The sequence below is a fragment of the Nipponia nippon genome, unplaced genomic scaffold, assembly GCF_047370975.1.
Source record: "Nipponia nippon isolate SJK-2023a ecotype South Korea unplaced genomic scaffold, ASM4737097v1 scaffold_60, whole genome shotgun sequence".
In the NCBI taxonomy this organism is placed as follows: Eukaryota; Metazoa; Chordata; class Aves; order Pelecaniformes; family Threskiornithidae; genus Nipponia; species Nipponia nippon.
This window is the reverse complement of record NW_028262381.1, coordinates 71697-96167: the sequence shown is the minus strand read 5'-3', so window position 1 is coordinate 96167 and position 24471 is coordinate 71697. Positions and strand designations below refer to the sequence as shown.

The following is a 24471-nucleotide window of genomic DNA, read 5'->3' as shown; positions in this document are numbered from 1 at the left end:
GCCCCAAAGCCCATCATGACAGACCTCCTCTGGACCTTCTCCGGTTTCTCCATCCTCCTTTCAAAATGGGAACCCCACTGGCTCCTATGGCATAAGTTTTATTCAGGTAGAATAATAATTTTGACAGAGTTCAATGAATTCGATGGAATTCATCAAAGTTTAAGAGTGGTTGCTCAAGGTTCAATAAGTTTGATGACAAGGTTTACTCTACTAATTACTGCATGGAAGAAACATACAAAGGAAAATTGAGTTACACTCGAGTTCAAATGCTTCACAGAGAGACCAGGGATACAAAAGGGTAAGGAGGACCCTCCCGTTGAGTCACGAGGTTCAGAGTAGACCTCCTTGCTTTCTAAACTGCTGATGGAGCTTAGGTGCGGCTAGGTCCAATCTTAGTCTCGGACTTGGACAACGATTTATGTCTAAGAGCTTATATAGGCAAAATTTGTCAATTCAGCATGCAATCAAAGTTGCCAAGACAAAATCAAAGTTACCATGCTACAAGGTTATGCACGATATCAGTCTCTTACCAAAGATCTGTTGTTGGTAAAAGGTCTGTCTGCCTCGAGGAGCAACCTTGAGAGGTGTCCCAGCGCAAGGGGAGATCACCGCCAGGCACCCACGCTGCCTAGCAGGGAGAGCTCAAAGGCGGCTCACTGAGGCTGTCGTATTTATCGGATAAAGTGGTTGGCTTGCAGTCAAATTACATGCGATAGGAAAGGTATGCAGGAGGCTTCTTGTACCCCCAGTTTCTTTGTTCCTTGATAATTGAGTCTTGGAATAGCCACCCACTATTCCCGTGTCAGTCGCATGATTGGTGTTCCAAGCTCATACGCATCAGGTACCACTCGGCTTCTTTGTGGGTTTTCAGAGAACAGATAGAAACTAGAGCTCATGGCCTGGCTACGGCTCACGCCTTTACCTCTTCTGAAGCCTGTACCACACTACTGCTAGTTTGGTTAAGAGGTCGAGTGCATCCATCACAACTGGCTGCACGCAGGCCACATAAGAATTTTTCCTATTTGCAAGCAAAGCAAAGCAAAGCATGGTCAGTTTTCATAAACAATAAAACACGCTCTGTAACCACAGGCTAAGTACGAGCTGTCTCTAAGGAGGTTGCCGTTCTACAAGGGATAATCTTATGAGAAATGTTTTAGATAGATAGGTGCAAAAAGATAGAAAGGAAAACAACTGAAGTGTCGGCTAAAGAGACAATGAGACTACTGAAAGACAGGCAAGCTTTGAACTTTGTGAAGCTCAAAGCAGCAGCTGGGTAGGTGAGAGGTATCTGAATGAACAAAGAATAATGGGAGGGGAAAATTAGAGACTAATGGAACTGGCCTTTGTCTAGAGAGTCTGCATCTGCAAAGATGGCATTAGAAATGGTCATTGTATGAGGACAGGTGAAACCGTTTGAAAGGTTAGAGAAACTAAATACACCATATAACAGGCAGAGGAGTGATGCTGAAGTTACAGGTGAAGATCAATATTTCTTTCAAATATGCCTTTTGAAAGGTCATGGGATTGGTAGAGGTCTCTTGTGAGTGAGGACAAGCAAATGGTGCACCCGTCTTTGAAAGAGGCCAAAAGTGCAACCCAGGGAACCCCAGGCTGTAGAAGCTCACTTTGGTGAGGAGTAAACCATTGAATGAGTGCTTTTGGGTGACATTCCTGGGTGCCCAAAAGAGAAGAGCATCGTCGTGGACTTCCCAAGGGTAAATCATGCCTCGCCAGCCTGGTTGCCTTCATGATGAAGTAGCTTCGTTTGTGCATGAGGGGACATCAGGTGATGTCATTTACCTCCACTTCAGCAAGCCTTTTGGCAAAGTCTCCCTCAATGTTCTTGTACCCAAGTTAGGCCATCACAGTCTGGACGGACAGACAAACAGATGGGCAAAACACCGCTTGGATGACGAGGCTGAGAGAGCAGTGGTGAAGGGGCCAGACTCTACCTGGAGGCCAGGGGACATAGTGGGGTTTGGTGAGGTGGCACAGGGGACTCCCCTGAGCCCTGTGCAGTTTAACACCCATATCCATGACCCAGAGGAGGGAACTCTCACCACATTTTTCAATGTTACTACCATGGGAGGACCATTCCTGTGCCTTAGGGATGCCTTTCAGGGGAAACCTGAGAGGTGGGAGGACTGTCCTGTGGGGACCTTCATGAAACAGAAGAAGGACAAAGGCCAGGTCCTGCACCTAGGACAGACTGGTTGGGGCCTGGAGCACATTATGGAGAAGGAGAGGCTGAGAGAGCTGGATTTTGCAAAATCCCTCAGAGTGAAACCCTGGAGCAAGGATGCAGGCCAGTTGGTGGGATGTCAATCAGTGGATTTTTCAACATTTGTTGAGACAAGGCCATGGGCACCTGATCTAGCTGGAGGTGTCTGAGAACTGGCTTGGCTGAGAGACCAGCTGTGGCAAGAGCTGTGGGACTTGGTGTGTGATAAGTGTTAGTAAGAAACAGGTTCAATTTTTATTAATACTGGTGATGGAGTTGGATCTATCACGGAGCCCCAGAGGAGGAGACAAGTGACCATTCAGCAAAGATCCCTTCTCAGGGTTGGGTGTATGGCCAGAGATGGAAATAGCCTGTGTGTGGGACTGATGTGGGACAGTTTTCCCAGGGCAGCTTTCTGGAGGTGTCCAGGGGACATGGCAAGGACTGGGCTTCTTGCTTATGCACCTTTGGTGCCTTGCTTCCTTCATGATGACGCCTGACTCTGCACTGTGAGCACCCTGCTTGGTGCCCCCACCCGGCACACTTACACAGCTTAGCTCTACACTCGTGCTTTCCTTTCCCAGGCATTTTCCCAGCTCAGCCCAGACCCTCTCCAACTCTCCCCACATCCCCTGCCTTCTCCCCAGCCCAGCAGAGCAGCCCAGTCTGGGCTGGCCCCACGGCAGCGCCCACCACAGGGTGCTGCAGAGCTCTGGGCCCTCACCCCACAGCCCCAGCCCCTCTGAAGGGCACAGCAGCTCCTGGGGGGCAGAGAGGCTCTGTTCAGAGAGGTTCAGTTCAGGCTTCCCATCACCCCAGGGGCTGATGCTGGCCCCAAAGGCACGAGGAAACAGAAGCTAGGCACTCTCTGGCTCTCCTGAATTCACATTGTAGGTGATGCCCAAACCTGACTGAATTTACCCCAATCTCTACCTCCATCAGCCCCACTGCCCAGGACAGCATGAGAGACCTGGGACTCCTCAGGCAGCTCCTGCATCTCTCCAGGCTCCCCTCTGCCTGTTGGGTTCCTACTGACTCCCATCGCACTGTCCTTGTTTTGCATACCTCAATTTAGTATTTTGCTTTTGAGGGAGTTCACATCTGAGGGTGTTTCACCTTCTGAGCCTCCATTCATTCCAGCCCCAGGGCACATGGTAAGTCCCCATCCTCTCCTCTCCTCACCCCTCCAAATTCATTTCCAGAGAGTCTGGTATATGCCATCAGTCCTGTCATACATGAAGAAACCTGAGAAGAGAAAGGGAGCTCATGGACCATCTGCCCTGCCACTGGACACCAAGAAGAGAGCTTTTAAATCCAGAGCATTTGGTCCTTGGAACGCAATGGTAACAACCTTAACTCCCAAAACATTGAGAATGCAAGGAGAACAGACACCTTAAAAGACCAATTCCTCAGGACATATTCTTTGCAGCACCTTTGGAGGAAGAGCCAAGCCTTGAGGCCCTGGACATGGGAGGTTCTGTTTTATTGAAGAGCTGCTATCTGACAGGCTACATTTGACACAGTGCTGTGCAAGGGCCAGACATAATAAGATCAAGCCTCAAGACAAGCAGTATAAACCCACAAAATTCTCTATAATCAGGATTATCACAAGAGAAAAAAGCAGACTGATGGACTAAGATAAAATCTGAGAAATGTGCAGGGAAAGGGAGGCAGGTTATTGTCTGTGAGACAGCGCCCATTGGGTAAGTTTAGATAGGGCATCATTGATCTCCTGGTTCCTCAGGCTGTAGATGAGGGGGTTCACTGCTGGAGGAAACACTGCGTACAGAAATGATACCACCAGTTTGATAACTGGGAAGGAAATGGAGGGGGGCTTCACATAGGCAAACAAGGCAGTGCTGACATACAGGGAGACCACGGCCAGGTGAGGGAGGCACGTGGAAAAGGCTTTGTGCCGTCCCTGCTCAGAGGGGATCCTCAGCACGGCCCTGAAGATCTGCACATAGGACACCACAAGGAAAACAAAACACCCAAAGACTAAACAGGCACTAACCACAAGAAGCCCAGCTTCTCTGAGGTAGGCATCTGAGCAGGAGAGCTTGAGGATCTGGGGGAGTTCACAGAAGAACTGGTCCAGGACATTGCCTTGGCAGAGGGGTAGCGAAAATGTATTGGCCGTGTGCAGGAGAGAGCTGAGAAACCCAGTGCCCCAGGCAGCTGCTGCCATGTGGACACAAGCTCTGCTGCCCAGGAGGGTCCCGTAGTGCAGGGGTTTGCAGATGGCCACATAGCGGTCATAGGCCATGACAGGGAGAATACAAAATTCTCCTCCAATGAAGAAGAGAAAGAAAAAGACCTGTGCAGCACATCCCAGGTAGGAGATGGCCATGGTGTCCCACAGGGCATTGGCCATGGCTTTGGGGAGAGTGGTGGAGATGGAGGCCAGGTCGAGGAGGGAGAGGTTGAGGAGGAAGAAGTACATGGGGGTGTGGAGGCGGTGGTCGCAGGCTATGGCGGTGATGATGAGGCCGTTGCCCAGGAGGGCAGCCAGGTAGATGGCCAGGAAGAGCCAGAAGTGCAAGAGCTGCAGCTCCCGCGTGTCTGCGAATGCCAGGAGGAGGAACTCGTTCATGGAGCTGCCATTGGACATCTGCTGCTTCTGGGCATGGAAACTGCCAAAGGAGAGAAAAGAGAAAAATGCAGAGAAGCTTCTTTCAGCAAAATTTCATTCATTCATTGTGCAATACCTAAGGGTGTTTTTCTTTCCTGGGGGACTGTTACAGAGCTCTGAGGCTTCAGCTCTGGTTTGTGCTGGCTGAGTGTGCTGTGCAGAGCCGTGCCCTCTCCCCAGGGGCTCCGGAAGGGTCAGCCCTGCTTTCCAGCAAGGACCCATGGAGGCAGCAACAGCCCCGGGTGTTTGGAGGGAGGCTTCCTGGGGAGGAGTTCCCTGTGCTGCACTAGAGCGGAGGGCAAAAAGCCCAGAAGGACGCTTTCTTCCCCAGAGGAAGGTGGGAGATGAGGCGCAGCAAATGTGTCTCAGTGTTCAGACACCCCCATCCCACTTGGGAAATGGTCTTGGAAAGGCTGGAATTCCCCCATTGCCCCGTTGCTCTCCGTGCAAACCTGCGTCAGTGCTCCCATGCAGGAGGGCTGCTCTGTCCATCAGCCTGGTGCCCAGCTGCTCTGGGCTTGCACCGCTCTCAGCTGCAGGACGACTGCACCCAGAGGTTGCTCTGCAAAAGACACTGGAGTGTCCTGGGAGCAGAGGGGTCCTGTTCCAGGTGCAGAGTTCAAAACACCTCTCCTTTCCAGCACAGCTCTGCGGAGTATGAGGAAGAGCACAGGGCAAGGATGCTGATTGGCATGGGCAGATCGGGTGCTCTGAGACATCTCCTAGGTCCTGCAGGAGAGCTGTGCCCTTCTGGAGGGATGCTCACAGCCCCGCAGGACTCCCTGCCCAGCATAATCAGGTGTCTTAAGGTGCTGTCTGCTAAGGGAAGCAGTGCCTCATTGCCCAAGCACTGAGTGCAGTGTCTGGAGCCTGGAAAATGAAGAGAGGGCTTGGGCACCTTGGTCCCATGGAAACACCTCCAGGGCAGCGCCCCCCAGGTCAGGGCCAGAGCAGGCACTCCCCACCCCCACCCCTTGCCCCACACCACCACCGTTACTGCCAGGGACCCCACGAGCAGGAAGAAGAGCAGCACAAGCAGGGGCAGGAACAAAGAAGAACTCTGTGACTCTCCTCCTAAGGGAAGCAAGGAGAGGAGAGGCAGCCGGGCACTCAGGAAAGCCTTCTCCTTACCCAGCAGAGCACAGCACCTCCCAGTTAGCAAAAGCGCAGGGCAGTCGCTCTCAGCCCCTTTGCCCTGCAGAGGGAAGCGGCCACGTGTCAGGAGAGATGCCCCTCTGCTGTGCCAGAGCTCTGGCTGCAGAGGAGGCAACTCCTGCCCTGGACCACACAGCCTTGAGGGCAGAGGCTGTGCTGGGTGGGAGACGAGAGCAGGGGTCTTGCGCAGAGGAAGGTGTCTGCATTGGAGGGCATGACAGGGAGCTTCCCAAATTCTGCCTCCCATGCCATTTGGGGTTGGAGTTTCCTACAGCTCTCTGCCCATGTCTCTGCTGCCTGGAGGTGTTTCTCTGCCCTCCAGTTTTTCCCTGTCAGGGATCACCGACCCCATCACCCACTCCTGTCTGCTCAGCTCTGACCTGAAGAAACCTCCCTGTTTCAAGCATTCTCTAGAGGTACTCCCCACTTGCAGGCAGTAAGGAGCAGGTCAGAGAAACCCTGCTGAGGCCAGCAAAGGTGATGCTGGTGCTCTCTGGAGGTAGAGGAGTGGATGGAAGCAGTTTCCTTGGCTCCTACCGGACCTACTGATCTCTCAGCGTGGCAGCTCAGGACTCTCAGGCTCCCTCGCCAAACGCAGCAGCGCCTTTTCCCTTTGTCCTGAAACAGCAGGAAACTGGAAGCACAGCCTCAGGAAAGCTCTTTAGCTGTAAGGTATCCCCTGCCTTGCTCTTCCTCTGCAAAAGCCCCCTCTGAAATGCCCTGGGCAGCTCTGGCTGCACACCCTGCCTTCACCCCTTCCCCCTTGTCTAACATGAGCCCCTGGGCTGGGAGGCCTCCTGACAGACCCTGGAGGCTACGAACGCTTTCGGAGACCCTTCCCGCAATGGCAGCTGCATTGCCCTGCACCAAGAGACTTCCCGTGTCAAGGGCTGGAAAGGTTTCTTCCCTTGCAGCTCTCCTCTCTCCTCCCACTCCAGCCTGCCTTTAATCTCGCTCTGCCCTACTCCTTTGCCCAGAGCCCTGCTGCGCTTGGCAGAGGAGTTGCTCCTTGGCAGAGCTGTCTCTCTGCACTGCTGCCTGCTTCCCAGGAGCTCCCTCCACCCCAGGAGCCTGTCTCAGCCCCGGAGGAGGGCACCTGCCCAAGACGTCACTTTCTCTGCCCCCCACCCCACTCAGCGCTCCCTCCAGGTCTCCCTGGGGCTCTCCAGGAACCTGCTTGGGAAGAGACTGAAGGAATCACCGATGTTGCCTCTCTCACCTCTGCAGAGAGGTTTCTTTGCAGCAGTGCCCTTTCTCCTCTCCCAGACACAGTTAGGTCTGAGAATCCCCCTGCCTTGGCCCATCATGAGGTGGGACACCTGGAGACTGCCAGGGAGGCATCTCCTTTAGCCATGCTGAGGGAAGGCAATCAGCTGAGTCAATGGGGGCAATCTCATGCTGGATTTGTAGTGCTGGGGCTGGAAGGGACCTCAGCTCCCTCCCCTGCCTGCCACAAACCCCCAGGAGGTGGGATTCCTCTTGCTTCTGTCATGGCGTCTGTTACAAATAGGCACCTGCACTCCTTTTCTGTGGTCGAAAAGTCATTGATGGAGATGGAGACCAGGAGTTGACTCACAAGCCCCTGGTGACATTTGAGGTGCTAGATGTAGTCCACGATAATGGAGCAGTACTGAGAGACTGGGAAGCATCTGGGGGCATCATCCTGCAGCCTGGTGAGGATCTCTCGGTGTGGGAACCTCATCCATCATTATGGCACCACCTGCCACCCACTCCAGCATGCCTCTGCTGGGAAGCAAAGCCTTGCCACACACGGGGTCCCGTCTCTGGGCACCAGGTTTCCATGTGACAAGTCTGCCCTTGGCCCTGGTGCCACATCTGAGGTGCTGCAGCCCAAATGGGCACCAAAGCCCACAGCCTGGGGCACAGAGAGCAGGAGCCCCCTGTGCCATCACAGAGCTGTGACATCAGTGGAATGAGAGTTGAGTTAGGGAAGGACAGCTCCCATGGCTTTTGTGGTTGCTGGAGATACAGTGTCCTGAGGAGAGACTGACAGGGGAGATGAGAAGTGGGGGATGCCTTGTGTGATGTCAGGGCAGCTCAGATATATGGAGGTTCTCTATGGGACATGTTACAGGTTAGGCAGCAGCTTTTTTGTTGGTCAGCTTCTAACTGAACCACCCAGTGTAATGCTCACCTGGACCTGATACTCCCAAAAGAGGAAGGGCTCGTCAGGGATGTGAAGACCACTGTCATCCTTGGCTGTAGTGACCAAGAAATGGTTGTCTCCCGGATCCCCAGGGAAATGGGGAAGGAGAGAGCACAAACATCATACATCAGGGAGTGATAATGTGGTCTGTTGAGAGCAGTGGCAGGTGGGATCCCATGTGTGGGCCCTGAGAGCAGCCATAGGCCTTCATGGCCATGACCAGCCTCACAGGGAGCCTCCACCTGCATCTCTGTCCATGGACCCAGGAGACCATTGAAGCTCAGGCCTGAGTTTCAGCCCCAGCTTGATCTATGCTGGAGGTGTACGGGTCTCCAGACACAGCCATGGACACAGCCTTGCCTGTCCATGGACCTTACTGATACAGACTTGCAGACTCACTTCCCAGTTTGATTCTTTATGGGATGTGCAATGGAACGGCACTGTACCCTCCAAGTGCCAGACCCCAGCTGATTCACGGAGCCCTAAGGACCTTTCTGCTGCCTTACCTCCTTTTGCTTAGTCAGGTTTTGGGAGGAGAGAAAGGCAAAGCAGGTGAGATTTCTGGTGCCAATGACTGAAATGGGGGAGCAGAGTCTTCCTATATGAAATGATCTAAAGGCTACGCTAGTTCACAGCTGTTGTCTTCAGCTCCTTTCTCTGAGGCCTTAAATCATCGGCAGGAACCTGGAAATGCTGAGATCCCTCCATCTCCCTCTCCTTTAGCAATGAAGTTGATAGTACCCATGTCAGAAGCTTTCAATTCTGTTTCCAGCCTAAAGCACCCCATGCTCTGGAGATATGCCAGGAAACTTGCATAAGGATCCCTCTCCTCTGGACAAGAAGGTGGATATTCCCAGGAATCTCAGGAGGCATGGCATACCCATAGCTGTGTTCAGGGAGCTGGTCAAACACCTCATCTCCATTTCTGTAATGGTGGCCTAGACGGTGGCCTGGTTCATGTGTAAACTCTCTCTCTGGATGCTGACATTTACTGAGCAACCTGGGCTGACCTCAGAGTTCACCCTGCTTAGAGCTGGGTACGGGACTACCAACCTCCTTAGCTCCCTTCCACCCTGAATTGTCCTGTGAGCATATGATGTAGAGACCCTCACCTCCACCTTAATCTTTTCTCATAGGGCACATGGTCAAGGCTCAGGCTCCTGGAAGAGTTGGTGGGAAAGAGACTTCAGAGGGACTCTAGTCCAGCCTCCAGGCTAGCTGTGACTGCGGAGCTGAAACCTGAAGAGCTCCAAAGGTGGAGGTCACAGCAATGCTCCTCCTAGTCCATTTTACCTTTCCTAAGGCTCAGCCTAAAGCTGCCAAGAGGCAGTTTGTGGCTGTTGCCTCTCTCACACCATCAGCCACTGTAGAAGAGGGCTTGGATCTGTCACCTCTCTAGGTAGGTCTAGGCTCTTATTAGGTGGCCCCATGCCTCCACTTCAGCAGGCTAGAGAGGCCCAGTTCCCTCAGACTCTCCTCACACCTCCTGCTTTACGCTCCTCACTCCATCTTGGCAGACCTCCTCTGGACCCTCTCCAGTCTCTCCATTTTCCTTTTGAAATGCAAAGCCCACGGGCTCCTATGGCAACCATCATGACTCGCAGGCCCTTCTCCTCAGGGCACTCCTTAGCTGGTATGGTCACTGCCCGTGCTGCTGCATGGAGTTGTTCTCCAGCTTTTCCTTCTAAACCTTCAGGTTTCTGTTGGCCAAATCCTCAGATGTGTCAAGGTCCCTCTGGACTGAACCTCCAGCAGTCAAGCACTGAAAGTACATGTGCTGATGTCCATCCTGAGTCATGGTGCCTTTAACAAGACCATAACTTAAGCAGCTGCAGGACACTACTCATGATAAGAAAAGAGTACTAGTGTAATGGAGTTGCTGATCAAGGTAGAAAGCACTGTGATAACCACCTCAGAAACAGCAAAGGTGGGTAAAAATGAGGAAAGGCAGCGCCAGTGGGGAAATGGTGAAAAGGGGTGGACTTTTTGCAGGGGAGGGGCTAAGGCTGGTTCAAGAGTAGCACTTGAGAGGTGGGAAATTAATGAAAAGGAAACGAAAGCAGGTGAAGCAAAGGAAATGATCAGGGCTGTTTGGGGATACCTGTCAAGTAGCCCTGCATCTGAAGCAACACAGCCAGGAGCAGGACAAGAAAGCTGCAGCTGCTCTGACTGTACTGACATGTGACTTTCTTCCATGGTCACAGGAAACCTGAGAGCTTTCCTTACTGTCACCACTGCCTTACTGAAGTAGGATTTACCCTTGGGAAGTCCATGCTGACTGCTTTTGGGCACACTCTTCTCTTTTAGGTGCCCAGAGAAGTCACCCAAGAGGACTCTAATTGATGGCAGATTCCTCACCAAAGTGAGCTTGTACAGCCTGGGGTTCCCAGGGTCGCACCTTGGGCCCCTTTCAAAGATGGGTGCAACATTGCCTTGTCCTCACTCACAAGAGACCTCTGCCCATCCCAAGTCAAAAGGGAGATTCAAAAGAAACATCGATCTTCCCCTGTGACTTCGTTACCACCATTTTGCCTGTTACACGGTCTGTTCAGTTTCTCTAACCTTTAATATATTTGCACCTGTCCTGATACAATGGCCATTTCTGAAGTCACCTTTGCAGATGCAGACTGCCTGGGCAAGGGCCCTTGCCATTTTTCTCCAGCTTTCTCCTCCCCTTAATCTTTGTTCATTCAGATACCTCTCACCTATGCAGCTGCTTGGAGCTTCAGGGAGTAAAAGCTTACTTCTCCTTCAACAGTCCAATTGTCTTCTTAGCCAGCTGTTTAATTGTGTTTTTGTCTACCTTTTTGTATCTATCTAGAGAAAATATTTCTCATAAGATTATCCCTTGTAGAAAGGCAACCTCATTAAAGGCAGTTTGTACTTAGCCTGTGGTTACAGAGTGTGCTTTATTGTTTATGAAATCCAATCATGCTTTTCTTTTCTTTGCTTGCAAATAGGAAAAATTCTTCTCTGCCTGTAGGCAGCCAGTCCTCGAAGGAGAGCAGGTGGGACATGATGCAAAGGACCTGTAGCATCCAGCTGCTGACTTCAGGGCAGAAGTCTGATGTAAGGAACCGTGATGCAAGTCCCAGGGGGCCAATGTCAGAAACGGTGAGCTTTGGGAGGGAAGGAGCAAGGCTGTCCATACGGTGTCAGACCTCAAGGAACTCATTCTCCTACTGGTCTGTACCTCCTGAGGAGACACTCTGGATCATTATCATCTGGAGAATGCTGCTCCAACCTCTTCTCTAAACTAAAAGGTAATAAAGTATTCTTTTTAAAAGAAAAAATAATTCTTACTAGGTGCACTTTGAAATCTTCCTCCTTAACTACACTATGAAACAGCTCCAATTAGCGGTACAAGTCTTGAAGACTTGAAGAAAATTACAGAAAGATAAAGAGCTCGTTAGGGCATTTGGGGCTCATTCCATGAACCTCAGATACTGAGAGAAGACTGAACAAAATGCTCAAGAAGTCAAAGTCCAAAGCTAAACCCAAAGTACCTTGAAGCATTAATGGGCCCCACTGAGGACCATTACTGACAAAGCCTCCCCAGGGACTTGTTAGAGCAGATAATTGGAGGCCATGATTGCAGGTAGGCAAAGGCTTTGTGCAGGTGCCTGTAACGCTGAGCCAACCCTTTGCTTTGTTTCATGAAGCAGAAAGGCCAAACCCTGACCCCCAGGCCCTGGGAAGGCAGATCCCGAGACCCTCAAATTAAAGTTCCATCTCACCAGCCTTGGTGGCAGAGGCAACTGCTATAGGCAAGACAACAAAGACCCCAGTCCTGTTGGTCCTCTCAGCCTCACTAGAGCCCTTGGCCATCTCTACTGCATGGTCCTATACTGTCCCATGCCTGCACCTCTTTCCCTTCAGGCTGCTGACATCCTTCTTGCTTTCCCACCTACCACTCACCCCAGCATTTCTAGACCTTCACTGATGCCTTTTTACTCTCACAGGCCATTCCTTGAAACACAAAGCCACGGGCTGATCCAGACTCCCTCTGGGTCACCTCTTGCACCACAAGGCTACCCTTTCAGTGACATTTCTTTTTTCTCACATCCAGTCTGAACCTTCCAAGCTGCACTTTGTGGAGGATTCCTTCTCTTCCCACTACCAGGAAAAGCTCCATCACCTCTGAAAACACCCTTCAAGCAGTTGCATGCTACTACTATGGTGCCCTGAGCCTCCACTTCACCACGCTAAAGAAGCCCAGGTCCCTCAGACTCTCCACACAGGCCCCAAACCCCATCCTGCCACATCTCCTCTAGAACCCCTCCAGTTCCTCCCCATTCCTCCAGACCGGGGAGCCCCACACCCAGACACACTAGTCCGGATGTGGCCACACCAGTGCTGAGACAAGGGCGATGATAACTCCCTTCTCTGGGTGCCCATGCTCCAACCAAGGCAGCCCTCTATGCAGCTGGCTTTCTTCATGGTGAGCAGGTACCACTGGCTCCTATGGCGTTCCTCTTAGTGCCCACGCCCTTCTTCTCAGGGTCACTCCGGAGCTGTTCAGGTCCCAGCCTGCCCTCATGTTTGGGCTTATTCTACCCCAAAAAAAGCACGTGCAACTTCTCCTTGTAAAACTTCCTGAGGTTTCTGTTGCCAGATCCCAGAGTTTCTCAAGGTGCCTCTGGAGTGAAGCTCTGTTGGCACAGCTGTTCATGTGTACGTACAGATGGCCCACCAGCTTAGTGGTGCCTCTGACAAGAAAACAGCATGAGGAACTGCAGGACACTACAGCTAATAGAAGGAGGTACTGGTTTAATGGAATTGCTGACCAACACAGGAATTCCCATGATGACAAGCTCAGAATCACCAAACGAGGGTACACAGGAAGCCAAAGCAGGGCCAGGGAGGAAAAGGTAAAGAGAGATGTGCTGTTTGTATGGGAGGGTACTGGGATGGTGAAGGGGAAGAAATTGTGAGTGGGAAAAGAGGGAAAAAGGTAAGAAAAGTTGAAGCAAAGGAAGTAATGAGGGTCTTGGAGGGGTAGCTGCCAAGCGGCCCCACATCTGGGCAACAATGCCTGGAGTGGGACAAGAAAGCCACAGATCATCTGACCAAGCCTCTTTCTGGCTGACTTCAATGGTCACTGGGAACCTGAGTGCTTTCCCTCCCATCATAAAGGAAAGATCTGTTGTGGATGGAAGCACAGAATCATTCATGCTGGAAGGGACCTCAAGAGATCTCTAGGCCAACCTCCTGCTCTCAGCAGGGTCAGCGATGGCCTCAGAGCAGGTTGCTCAGGACCTTATTCATTTGGGGCTTGAAAAGCTGCAAGGATGGAGATGACACAAGCTCTCTGGGCAATCTGCTTCAGTGCTTGAGTGTCTTGATGGGGAGAAGGATTTTCCTCTCTTGTTTCAGCTGATGCCCAGTGGCCCTCATCCTCCCATCATGCACAACAGTGCATGTCCTCTCCTCTCCCCTCCTTTCCTCTCCTCTTCTCCTGGCTTTGCACCTTTGCAGCAAAGGCAGACAGTGGCAACCTGGGCTGCGTTAGGAAGACCACTGCCAAATAGTTGGTGCAGGTGATCCTTCCTCTCTGCTCAGCACTGCTACAATTTGTCTTGCTGACTTCCCTCAGGGTTTTCTACCCTACCACCTCACTCGCACTGCAGCCAAAGCTACCCTCAACATCTTCCACCAGTCCTGCCTTGTCTTCTTGTGAAAAACAAGTCCAGGAGAGCATTCCCCCATGTTGGGTCAGGGATCACCATCCACCTTCCCTCTAAACAAGGCCTTCTAGCAGAGGTCCATGGTCTTCAAAATCCCCAGTGATTACCTAAATTTGTGTCCCTTCCTCCAGCTGTCTAGAGGACACCTCATCCTCTTCCTGACCTTCCTCAGGCAGTTCAGGGATCCTGACCAGAAGACCATTGTACATCAAAGAGTTAGTCATCTATGTACTAGTAAATCTGAGTAGACCCAGGCCTGCGCTGTGCTGTGCTCCATGCACAGCTTGACCTTCAAGCCATGTTGTGCTGAGCATATTGCTGGGTTGCAGCATAAACTTGATTGTAATGAGAAGTCTGCAGGAAGCTCCCACCTGGTGCCGGTGCTTAGGCCACCTGCTTGTCCTTCCTTTTATCTGAAACTGCAACAAGGAATTCACATGTGAACCCCCTCTTTTGGGGCTTTCTACTGAAAGGATGACTTGAATTTTTTTCTTCTAAGAAAACACTGAAAGTGATCACAGAAGCAAAATGGGATAACCCTTCTACAGACGGGATCTGCAAGACTTGCTGCACCCGCTGACTGGACAGAAGTAACCTCACCGTGATCGTCCAAGCCACGTGCCTGCTGCTGGCCTTTCAGCTTGTGCAGTAGACACAACCAAATCACGTGCGCACTGCTGTCCCATCGGGTACTCAGGTGGAAAGGACATGACAGCCCCTATCCAAGCCCTCTTCCTGCATGGGCCTACCAGGCACTTAGGGATTCCCACAATCAACTTGCCAACCCCGTGCCTTCTGCTGGTCTGTCAGAGACACTGGCAGATGTGAGCCTAAAAGCACGTATCCCAGCCATGAGTCCAGGGCTGACCTATCAGCTACTGCAGAAAGAAGTGACCTCGCAGTCCCATTCCCAGCCATGTTCCTGCTGCTGCCCTATCAACTCCAGAGACAGAAGTGACCTCACAGCCACCTTCAAGGCCTTGTGCCTCCTGCTGGCCCAGGAGATCCTGAGGCACAGCTGACCTCGCCATAGCATTCCCACCCATCCTTGTGGCCTATGAGCTGATCAGATACAGGTCACCTCACATTCCTCTTCCAGTGCCATGCGACTGTTCTGGGACCTCACGATCCTCCCCCTGCCCCAAGGGGCCAAACTGCTTAAGTTAGGGTTAGGAAAGGGTTGAAGGTGAGGGGATTAGAGCACGGGAAATAACGGCTTTGGAGCTTAGGTGTTGAGGTTAGGGTTTAGGGACTACAGCTCACCTTGCATGGTTAGGGATTAGGCAAAGGTTTATAGGGTAGGTTTGGTGTTCTGCTGAGCGTGTCTGGTTGGTGTTTAGGGTAGGGGCTTCCTTTGTGGATGAGGGTTTTGTTTGGGCCTGGGGTGAGGGCTAGGTTTAAGGCCAGCATTTTAATGCTGGAGGTATGGGCAAGGGATTATGGGATCAATAGGGTAAGAGTAGGGGTAAGGGGTTCTGTGTTTGGGCTTTGGTTTAGAGGTAAACTTTGAGGTGAGGGATTAGAGCAGTGGATTCCTTGCAGGGTGAGGGGTAGCATTTAGGGGCAGGCTTAGGACTTAAGGGTGCTGGTTAGAAATAGGGTAAAGGCCTAACATGAATGTTTTCACAGTCAGCGTTGCAGAGGCATCAACATTACCTGAACTCATCTTACCTCTTGAAAATCTTTCACTTCTTTTGGTCAAGCCCCTCTTCCCTCCCCCAAATCTACCATCTTCCAGTCCCAGCTACCCCTGACCTCCCCAAATCTTTCATCTTGTTGGGGACAGTAACGTAAGGGCTTTCAAGACCTCCAAGTGTCTGTCTGCCCACTGCTGGCCAGTCAGAAGTGCCCTCAGAGCCAGCAGCCAAGGGGACACAGTGTGCTGCTGTGCTGGAGAGGTCCCTGCTCAGCCACCCCAGCAGTGCTGGTGGCAGGTGATGCCCTCCCCCACCCCTGAGGTACTCTGCCTGCATCCCAGCTCATGCTCCAGAAGAGCTCCCATATCTCCTGGGATGCATTTCCCACACGGGTGCTTCATCTTCGCCAGGGCATCCTGGAGGCAGTGACCACCTCTGTGTGGATAACTGAAGCAAGGCCTGAATGTAGATTTTAGGACAAACTTGAAACCTCTGCAGAAAAGAACTCTTTGGAAGAGCTGAAAAAGTCTCCATTTCCAGCATTGCTAGGTTTTTTAATTAATTTTCATTATTTTTTTCAATGTTTTTTTTTTTTAAACAGCACCAAGGGTATGTACTAGCAAACTGATGATGCTCTCTTTCACTACGTGAATAGTCTTCTGCAGCCCCTTATCAAAATAAATGTTCTTATCGATGGTTCAAACATTGCTCAGAAGAACTATATTTATATTGGGATATCTTGTCTCTCTAATTCTGCCCCTCTGTCTTTTCTCCTTCTTCTGCCTATTCTGTCTTCAATGAGCTCTTCAACGGAACGATTCCTTGCACCATAGAATAACTCATGTTGGAAGAGACCTGAGCATTGTCTTATCCAGCTCTTCTGCTGGACACAGGGTGACCTAGTTGAAGCATTTCAAAGGCTCTCCTTCCGCTTGCCCTCATCTACAAAGGAGCTGAAGGTGCGCTCCATCCCACCACACAGGGAGATAATAAAGATAATTCAGCAGTGTTGGCCCAAGTGCTGGTCACAGAGGAATGCCAAAAATGACAGGCTGCCAGGAGGACTCCGTACCACTGATGACATCGGGGCCTAATCGTCCTGCATAACTCCCACTCACATCATCACCTACTTCTTCAGTCCAGGTACGACCAGTCTGGCTATAAAGAGATCACGGCAGACCATGTCTAAGGCCTTGTTAAAGTCCAGGTATGCAACATCACCTAATTTCCCCGCCCATATAGGTTCAGCAATCTTTTTCTTTGCCTTCAATACCTGGAGATGGCTGCAGGAGGACTTGCCCCATCACCTTCCCAGGGACTGAGGTGAAGCTGACCAGCCTGTGATTCTCCCAGACCTCCTTGAAGATGGGTTTGATATTTGCCTTTTCTGAGGACCTTGAAACCTCCCTGATTGCTCTAGCCTTTCCAAGATGTTTGAGAGAGGTGTCATGATAATGCCGGCCAGCTCCACCAGCACCTCTCTGCCCCTTCCCACACCCAAAGCCCTCTCTGTATCCACCTCCAGAGGAATGCCCGGGTCCTTCCTGCAGGCCCACAACTCCAACGTGCAGCTGACAGCTTTTCTGAGCATTTTCCTTAGTGTCCCCCTCCCCCCAAACCTTTCTGGTCCACAGGCTGGAGATGAACGTATTGAGCAGGGGCCTGAGGATGGTGTAGAAAAAGGGGTTTGTCAAATGATCTCAGGAGGGCTCTTCTGGGCATCACACAGACAATGACGAGGGTGTCATAGGAAACAGTGGCACTGGTGAGGTGAGAGGAGCAGGTGGAGAAGACCTTCTGTCTGCCCATGCTGGGCGGGAGAGCTGCTCCAGGTTGGCAGCTCTGACGCCCACACAGGATGCCCGTGTGAACAGGAAGGGGAGGACTGGCTCTAAAAAGCAGGTTATGAAAGCACACAGCATGAATGTCACGGTGGCACTGCAGGAGAGCTCCAGTGAAATCACGGAAGAGGTGGTCCGCTCCACTGGGACCACAGACCTGTATCTGGGACAAGAATGAAATGATTCCTGTAGATGGCATAAATACCCCGAGCCAAGGTGCAGCTGCCTACTCGAGACAGACCTTCCAGTTCAGGAGCCTTGCAGAGAGAAGCCAGTGGCACAGAGCCCAGCACTGATTGTAGGATGTGGCCACCAGCAGGAAGCACTCAGTACCTGCAAAAGGTGCCAAAAATAGTACTAACGCTGCTGTGAGCAGAGGTGATACCTACATGGAAAAACATTTGTTTCTTTGTTAATTGCTTAAAGAAATTGTGAAGGCAGTTCAGAGAGGTGAAACAGGAAGGTGCCTCTGAGTGCATTCATGCTCTCTAGATGGGCTCTGTGCCTTCTGAAAGGTGAGAAATGCCGCCTTCCAAAGGGCAGTGTCGCTCGTGCTTGCAGAACCCCTTCTGACTGCAGGGTTGAGATGCTCCGCAGGTGTGCTTCTTTCCTACTGTACATTTGAAGGCACAAGCCAGAAAGCCAAGGAAGAGTGATAGAGCAGACAGAGGCATTTGCAATGAGCCTTTCCAAGGCAGGTGAGAGAAACGTCATGGGGACAGTGGGGGCTGTTCCTGGAGTCACACTCAGAAGTGTCGGGGCTCTGTGAGGTGTCCATATTCGAGCTTGCCTCATGCACTCTGCATACTCACAGGGGTGTTCAGACACGAGTCCTTCCCTTGCACACGCAGAGGCAGTGCATTGCAGCAGTCACAGTGTCTTTCTGGCCTCCTGTTGCCACTGCCAGAGGGTGGCAGGCACCTCAGCCCTGCAGTGTGTTGCGCGGCTCTGCACTCATCTGAGATGCCCCACAGCATGAGGAACGGACACAGGGACCTCGGTTCAAGGAAGGACATCCCAGTGCTGCATTCAGGTGGTTTCCCAGGGAATGTTACTCCCAACGTGAAGCGACCTCAAGACACTGGCTGTCCCACAGGCCTTCGCAGCACCCCCAGGAACAGATGACTGTGTTTGTGCTCACTCGGGTTCATCTCACCACATGCATACGATGTGGATGCTTAGGCCTCCTCTTTACAATGCAAACATGGACTTCTGAACAAGTCATTTGGTGTCCCTCCATAGAGGGATACAGGACCTCTTGGAGGTGGGCTGAGAGGCTAGTGCTGGAAGCGGTCGTTTTTATTGGCAGGTCTGTGATGATTGTCCTGGGGCAGCTTCCCTGGGGTGTCCAGCGCACACGGGAATAGATCAGAGCCTGCTCTGCTGCTTCTTCATGGCTCTCCCAGGAGCCTGGTGGTGCGAGGACACTGCTGTTTGCCCCCACCCTGCACACTCACACATTTTAGCTATTCACTGGTGTTTTCTGTCCTGGGCATTTTCCTGGGCATGTTCTTGAGAGACACTTGGAAAGAAGACCGAAGCTTCAGGCACTGCCCTGAGGAGATCACCTTGTATGATGGAAATGCTGCTATGGAGGCCAGCTCTGTCACAGAGGTGCCCATTGCCTGTCCCTGCCTGCAGTCACAGGACGGCCACCCAGCAGGACTGTGACCAAGCTTCAAGAGCACTCAGGCCTTACACCAACACAAGAGCTAAGAAGGACAGCGCTGAAGTGGAAAGTGAGCAGCTCTGGGAAGACCAAGCACTGGTGCTCCCTGGCAGTGCTGCTGTGCCGGGACTCCTTTTGCCTCCACCTCTGCACACAGGCACTGCCCCTGCAGCTCCAGAGAAGTCTTGGAGGCAGGATCTCAGACTAACAAGTCACTGGAAGGTCCTTTATTTTCATTAAACACACAGAGAGCACGACTCCTCATGTACACAGTCTGTGGGTCACACAGAATCTGGATAGACATACATCATTAGAAAGAGCAAAAATCATGACATTTCTTTGTGGACAAGATTACCAAAAGTAAAACAAAGCAAAAAAACCCCAAAACTCAAAACCAACACCGAAAAAAATTACAGAAGGCAGGCTGGGCCTGTAATGAATTACATTAAGTGATTTGCAGAAGAAGACAAACAGTTTCATGCTTTTGAAAATAATCCAGTCATCAGTTTCCACACTGCATCCTTGAGCTCCTGATTCCTCATGCTGTAGATGAGGGGGTTCACTGCTGGAGGCACCACAGAGTACAGGACTGCCACCACCACATCCAGGAATGGGGAGGAGGTGTCAGGGGGCTTCAGGTAGGCAAATATCCCAGTGCTGACAAAGAGGGAGACCACAGCCAGGTGAGGGAGGCACGTGGAGAAGGCTTTGTGCTGTCCCTGCTCAGAGGGGATCCTCAGCACGGCCCTGAAGATCTGCACATAGGACACCACAAGGAAAACAAAACACCCAAATGCGAAACAGACACTAACCACAATTAGCCCCACTTCCCTGAGGTAGGCATCTGAGCAGGAGAGCTTGAGGATCTGGGGGATTTCACAGAAGAACTGGTCCAGGACATTGCCTTGGCAGAGGGGTAGTGAAAATGTATTGGCAGTGTGCAGGAGAGCATTGAGAAACCCAGTGCCCCAGGCAGCTGCTGCCATGTGGACACAAGCTCTGCTGCCCAGCAGGGTCCCGTAGTGCAGAGGTTTGCAGATGGCCACGTAGCGGTCATAAGACATGACAGTGAGAAGAAAATACTCTGCTGAGATCAAGAAGAGAAAGAAAAAGAGCTGTGCAGCACATCCCAAGTAGGAGATGGCCCTGGTGCCCCACAGGGCATTGGCCATGGCTTTGGGGAGAGTGGTGGAGATGGAGGCCAGGTCGAGGAGGGAGAGGTTGAGGAGGAAGAAGTACATGGGGGTGTGGAGGCGGTGGTCACAGGCTATGGCAGTGATGATGAGGCCGTTGCCCAGGAGGGCAGCCAGGTAGATGGCCAGGAAGAGGCAGAAGGTCAAGAGCTGCAGCCCCTGTGTGTCTGCGAATGCCAGGAGGAGGAACTGAGTGATGGAGCTGCTGTTGCACATTCGCTTCCTCTGGGCACTGGGACCTGTCCAAGCAGGAAAAGGCAGTGACAAGTTAGGGTAGACATCTCACAGCAAAACTTATTCCAGTTCTTATGGAAACCCCCCAAATTGCCTCTCCCCTTTCAGAAATCCTTTGGCTGGTCCCTTTTGTGAACACTGGTGGGTGCTGGCTGAGGATGCCCCACAAAGCAGGGGGCTCTGCTCTGGGCTCTGGAGGAGTCAGTTCTGCCCTACAACAAGAGATAAATACAAACTGGGAGTGATGTTAATCCACTCGTGGTCTTAAAGAGCTTTTCAGCATTGTCACTCCCAATTCACTGAACTGCAGAGAAGAGCTGTGGGGATTTTGTTTTGTTTATCTGCTTCTAGTTGCCTCATCACAGTGAGTGGTATTTTTAAGGCAGAAATCGTTGGCATTTCTGCTTGTCTCCAAGAGAAACCTTGTGGGTTCTGTGAAGCCAAAGGACTATCCCTTCATGCAGAGTGAGGACAGCCAGTCTGTCCATCAGCCTGGTCTCAGCTGCCCTAGGCTGCCACTTCTTTGAGCTGGAGGACAATTATACCTAGATGTTCCCCTGAGAAGAAAGCGGACAATGGTGAGAGCAGGTGAATCCAGCTCCCAAGTGCAGGTCTCCAAACTGCTCCTACTGTCTCATCCTACCTGAGGAATATCTCAGCTCTCCCCTCGCAGCCAGGGCCACAGAGGGCTCATTACCGCTGCTTGCATACAGCCTTCCAGCAGCATTTCCATGGCCTTAGTACTGAGGGGCTGCCAGGTAACACAGAGATGGCATGGGAGAGCTGTGCCCTTCTGGAAGGCAGCCTGCAGCCCAGCAGGACCCCCCCGGGAAATAATTGAATGTCCTAAGGATCCTGTGACCTGAATGGAGAGTTGGCTCACTCAGCCCTGCAACCAGCATTGCCCAGAGCCCCCACCTTAGCTGGGAACAAAGGCAACATGAAGAGGAGAGGAAAAATGGAGAAATTCCCCAATCCTCCTGTTCATGGAGGCAGTACAGGGACAAGCAGATGGGTACTCAGGAGGTTCGTCAGGGGTCCATCTGTCAAGGAGCTAACTCATGCCGTGGACCACATGGCCTTCGCGGTGAAGGCTCTGCTGGGTGGCAGAAGAGGTCGGGGGCTTGCTCCGGGGAAGGCATCTGCAGTGCAGGTCATGGCACGCGGGTGTATTAACCCCCCCTCCCACAGCATTTCTGGCAGCAGCTCCCTCTCACTCCCTGCCCATGGCTCTGCTGCCTGGAGCTCTCCCTGCCGGCAGATGTTTCTCTGTCCCCACATCTCCTCCCTTTTGGTGCTCACAGACCCCAGCCTGCCCACTGCATGCTCAGCTCTGCCCTGCAGACCCCTCCTGGCAGCAGGGCACTGCCCAGGGGCATCTCTGTGTGTGCAGGGGCTCAGGAGCAGCTCAGAGAAGTCTTCATGAGAACTGGGGTCTTTGTGCCTTCACCAGAGCGAAGAAGTAAATTCCCATCTGCCACTGCCCCCCAGCCAACAAAGAGTGGAAAACTCAAAGCACAGGTTCCTTCGCTTTCAGGTAAATACTGCCTCGATGTCCTTCTTCAAAAGGACCCTCTGCAAATGCCCTGGGCTGATCGGGAGCTGTGAGCAGCTCTGACCCATGCAGCACCCTCTCCACTGCCGAAGGACCCTGCCCTGCCACCTATCACACCTTCCACCCACAGCTTCTCCCTGTAGCATTGTGGGGAGCTCCCTGGGCAGGCTGAGTGCTGACCCTGGCAGGCGACAGAGCCCCTGCCCCAGCACGCAGCCCCTGGGGTGCAGGGACCCTGCTCTGAAGGACAGCCCTGGGCACCCCTCAGTGCACACCCAGCTTCCCACCCTTGCAGACATCCCCGGGAGAAGGGAGCTTTCATGCCCTGTTCCTTATGGTGCTGCAGGGAAGCCCTGCTCTGGAGCATGTCCTTCTCCACAATAAAGAAACCCTGAGCGCCATCCTGCCAGATCCTAGCTGCAGCAAGATGTGCCAGCTCTAGGAGGCCCCTCCAGGACACTTGTGTATCACCCTGAAGCCAGAGACTTACTGTGTCAAGGACTGTGTAGATTTCTCCACCAGTGAACTCTCAGCATTCTCCCACTACACAGTGCCTGTAACATCTCTCGCACGTCTCTCCTGTCCCCTTGCACTTGCAGGCTGTGCCCTCCCCCTGCTGTGCTTTGCAGAGGAGCTGCTCCTTGCCAGGAGCTCCCTCCATCCCAGGAGCCCAGCCCAGCTCAGCAGCAGAGGCCCAGCCCAAGGCAGCGCTTTCTCTGCCCCCCTGGGCTCCCTCCAGGTGTCCCTGGGGCTCCAGGGAAACCTGCTGTGAAACAGGCTGAAGTAACCACTGATGTTCCCTCCCACAGCTGGGGATAGAGACTTACTTCCAGTAGTGTAATTTCTCTTACACTACTGAAGGGGTCTCAGCTCCCTCCCATGCAGACCACAACCCCCAGGAGCTGGGATTCCTCTTGCATAGTTCAGGTGTGCACAAAACAGGCACCTGCATGTGAGCTTCTTGTCTCAGCTCCCATGCTAATTACTGGAGATGGAGGCCAGGAGTGAGCTGTTCAGACACAAACACCTGGTGACATCTGAGGTGCCAGAGGTGACCAAGATGCATGCTGGTCACTGTCAGCTGTAATGCAGCAGTCCATAGAGACAGGGCAGCATCTGGGGGCATCACCTTGGAGGCTGGTGGGAAATTCCATTGTCCAGGTAAATTGACAGCAGATGCCCACATGTAGGACAACTGAACCCGTAACAGTTGCTTATGTCCAGGGCAGCCTATAGAGGTCTTCAGCTGACCAAATGCGGTCATGTGGCCCAAGGAGAGCTAAGTCTCTCTTTCTCTTCTCCATCAGTTGTATTATCTACATCTCCTTTGGCAGTTGTCTCATGTGCATCCCTCCATTGCCTAACCTAATTCAGGACACCTGAATCTTAATTTAATACCCAAATACAGGCCTGCAGAGCTACATGAGATGCCAGGGCTCTCCAGCCCAACTGCATGCAGCTGACACGGACAGCACAGGGCCTATCCAGGACCCCCCTCCCCATTCAGACTCATTGTGTGACAGGCACCCCCCAGGGCATCTCAGACAGATTTGGTGCCTTTGGGCCCATGACTGAATCCCACCACTGCACTGACGTGAGGTCTGTCCCTTCTCTCTCCAGCAGGTGCTGGGCAGTGCATGAATACCAAGCACATCACACCAGGGTCCCCACTCGTGTGCATTCCCTCTCAAACCCTGCTGGTTCAACTCGATGTTTAACCATCCCCTCCATGTTACAATCATGGATCAGGCTGGTGATTTTCATTCTGCCTGTATCACAGGATGTCCACACCCAAGGACACTCTCAACATCATCTCTTCCTTCCTGAGATCAGATTCACCACCACCACAGAGGCTGCAGAGACACCACAGACAGCAATCCCCTCTCCTGCTCAGACTGCACAGCCCACCTCTGTTTCTCTGTGGCCTTGGAGAGAGCAGGGTTTGCCGCCTTTGTGGGCACCTCATTTCTTCTTTACATTGCCATCTGCTCTCCACTCCAGCATGTCTCTGCTCTGAAGCAAAGCCTTTGCACACATGAGGCCTTGGGCACTTGGCAGCAGGTTTCCCTCTTGCAAGTCTGCTCTCAGCCCAAAGGTGCCACAGCTGAGGGGCTGCAGCCCAGACATGCACCCACGCCCTCAGCCTGGGGCACAGGCAGGAGGAGCTGGAACCCTGCATGCAATCTCTTCATCCCACTTTGAGGGAATAACAGCTGAGGTGTGTTGGGACAGCTGACATGATTGGGGTGCTGTGATGGGTGGGTACAGGATCATCAGGAGAGACAGGCCAGAAGGATGAGGAGGGAGGTGTCCCCAGTGTGAAGAAGCTGCTTAGATGTGTGAAGCTCCTCTATGGGATGAACAAAGTGGGTGAGCCCTTGTGGGTGTGGGTCAGAGGAGACTAGTATGGGTGAAATTGTGGTGGGAGACAAAGAACCCATGGAAGTCCCCCTGTGGACTTTCATTACCCTGGCATTCAC

The 24471-nt window shown here is 52.4% G+C and overlaps 2 protein-coding genes across 2 annotated transcripts; both read right to left on the bottom strand.

Moving 5' to 3' along the window:
* Window positions 1–3896: 3896 nt before the first annotated feature.
* Window positions 3897–4832, bottom strand: LOC148051277 (olfactory receptor 14J1-like). The gene has a single exon (XM_087738178.1). It carries the CDS (start codon window positions 4830–4832, stop codon window positions 3897–3899), a length of 936 nt encoding a protein of 311 aa, XP_087594304.1.
* A 14653-nt stretch (window positions 4833–19485) lies between these two features.
* Window positions 19486–20418, bottom strand: LOC148051276 (olfactory receptor 14A16-like). The gene has a single exon (XM_087738181.1). The coding sequence runs from the start codon at window positions 20416–20418 to the stop codon at window positions 19486–19488; it is 933 nt and encodes a 310-aa protein (XP_087594307.1).
* Window positions 20419–24471: the final 4053 nt, after the last annotated feature.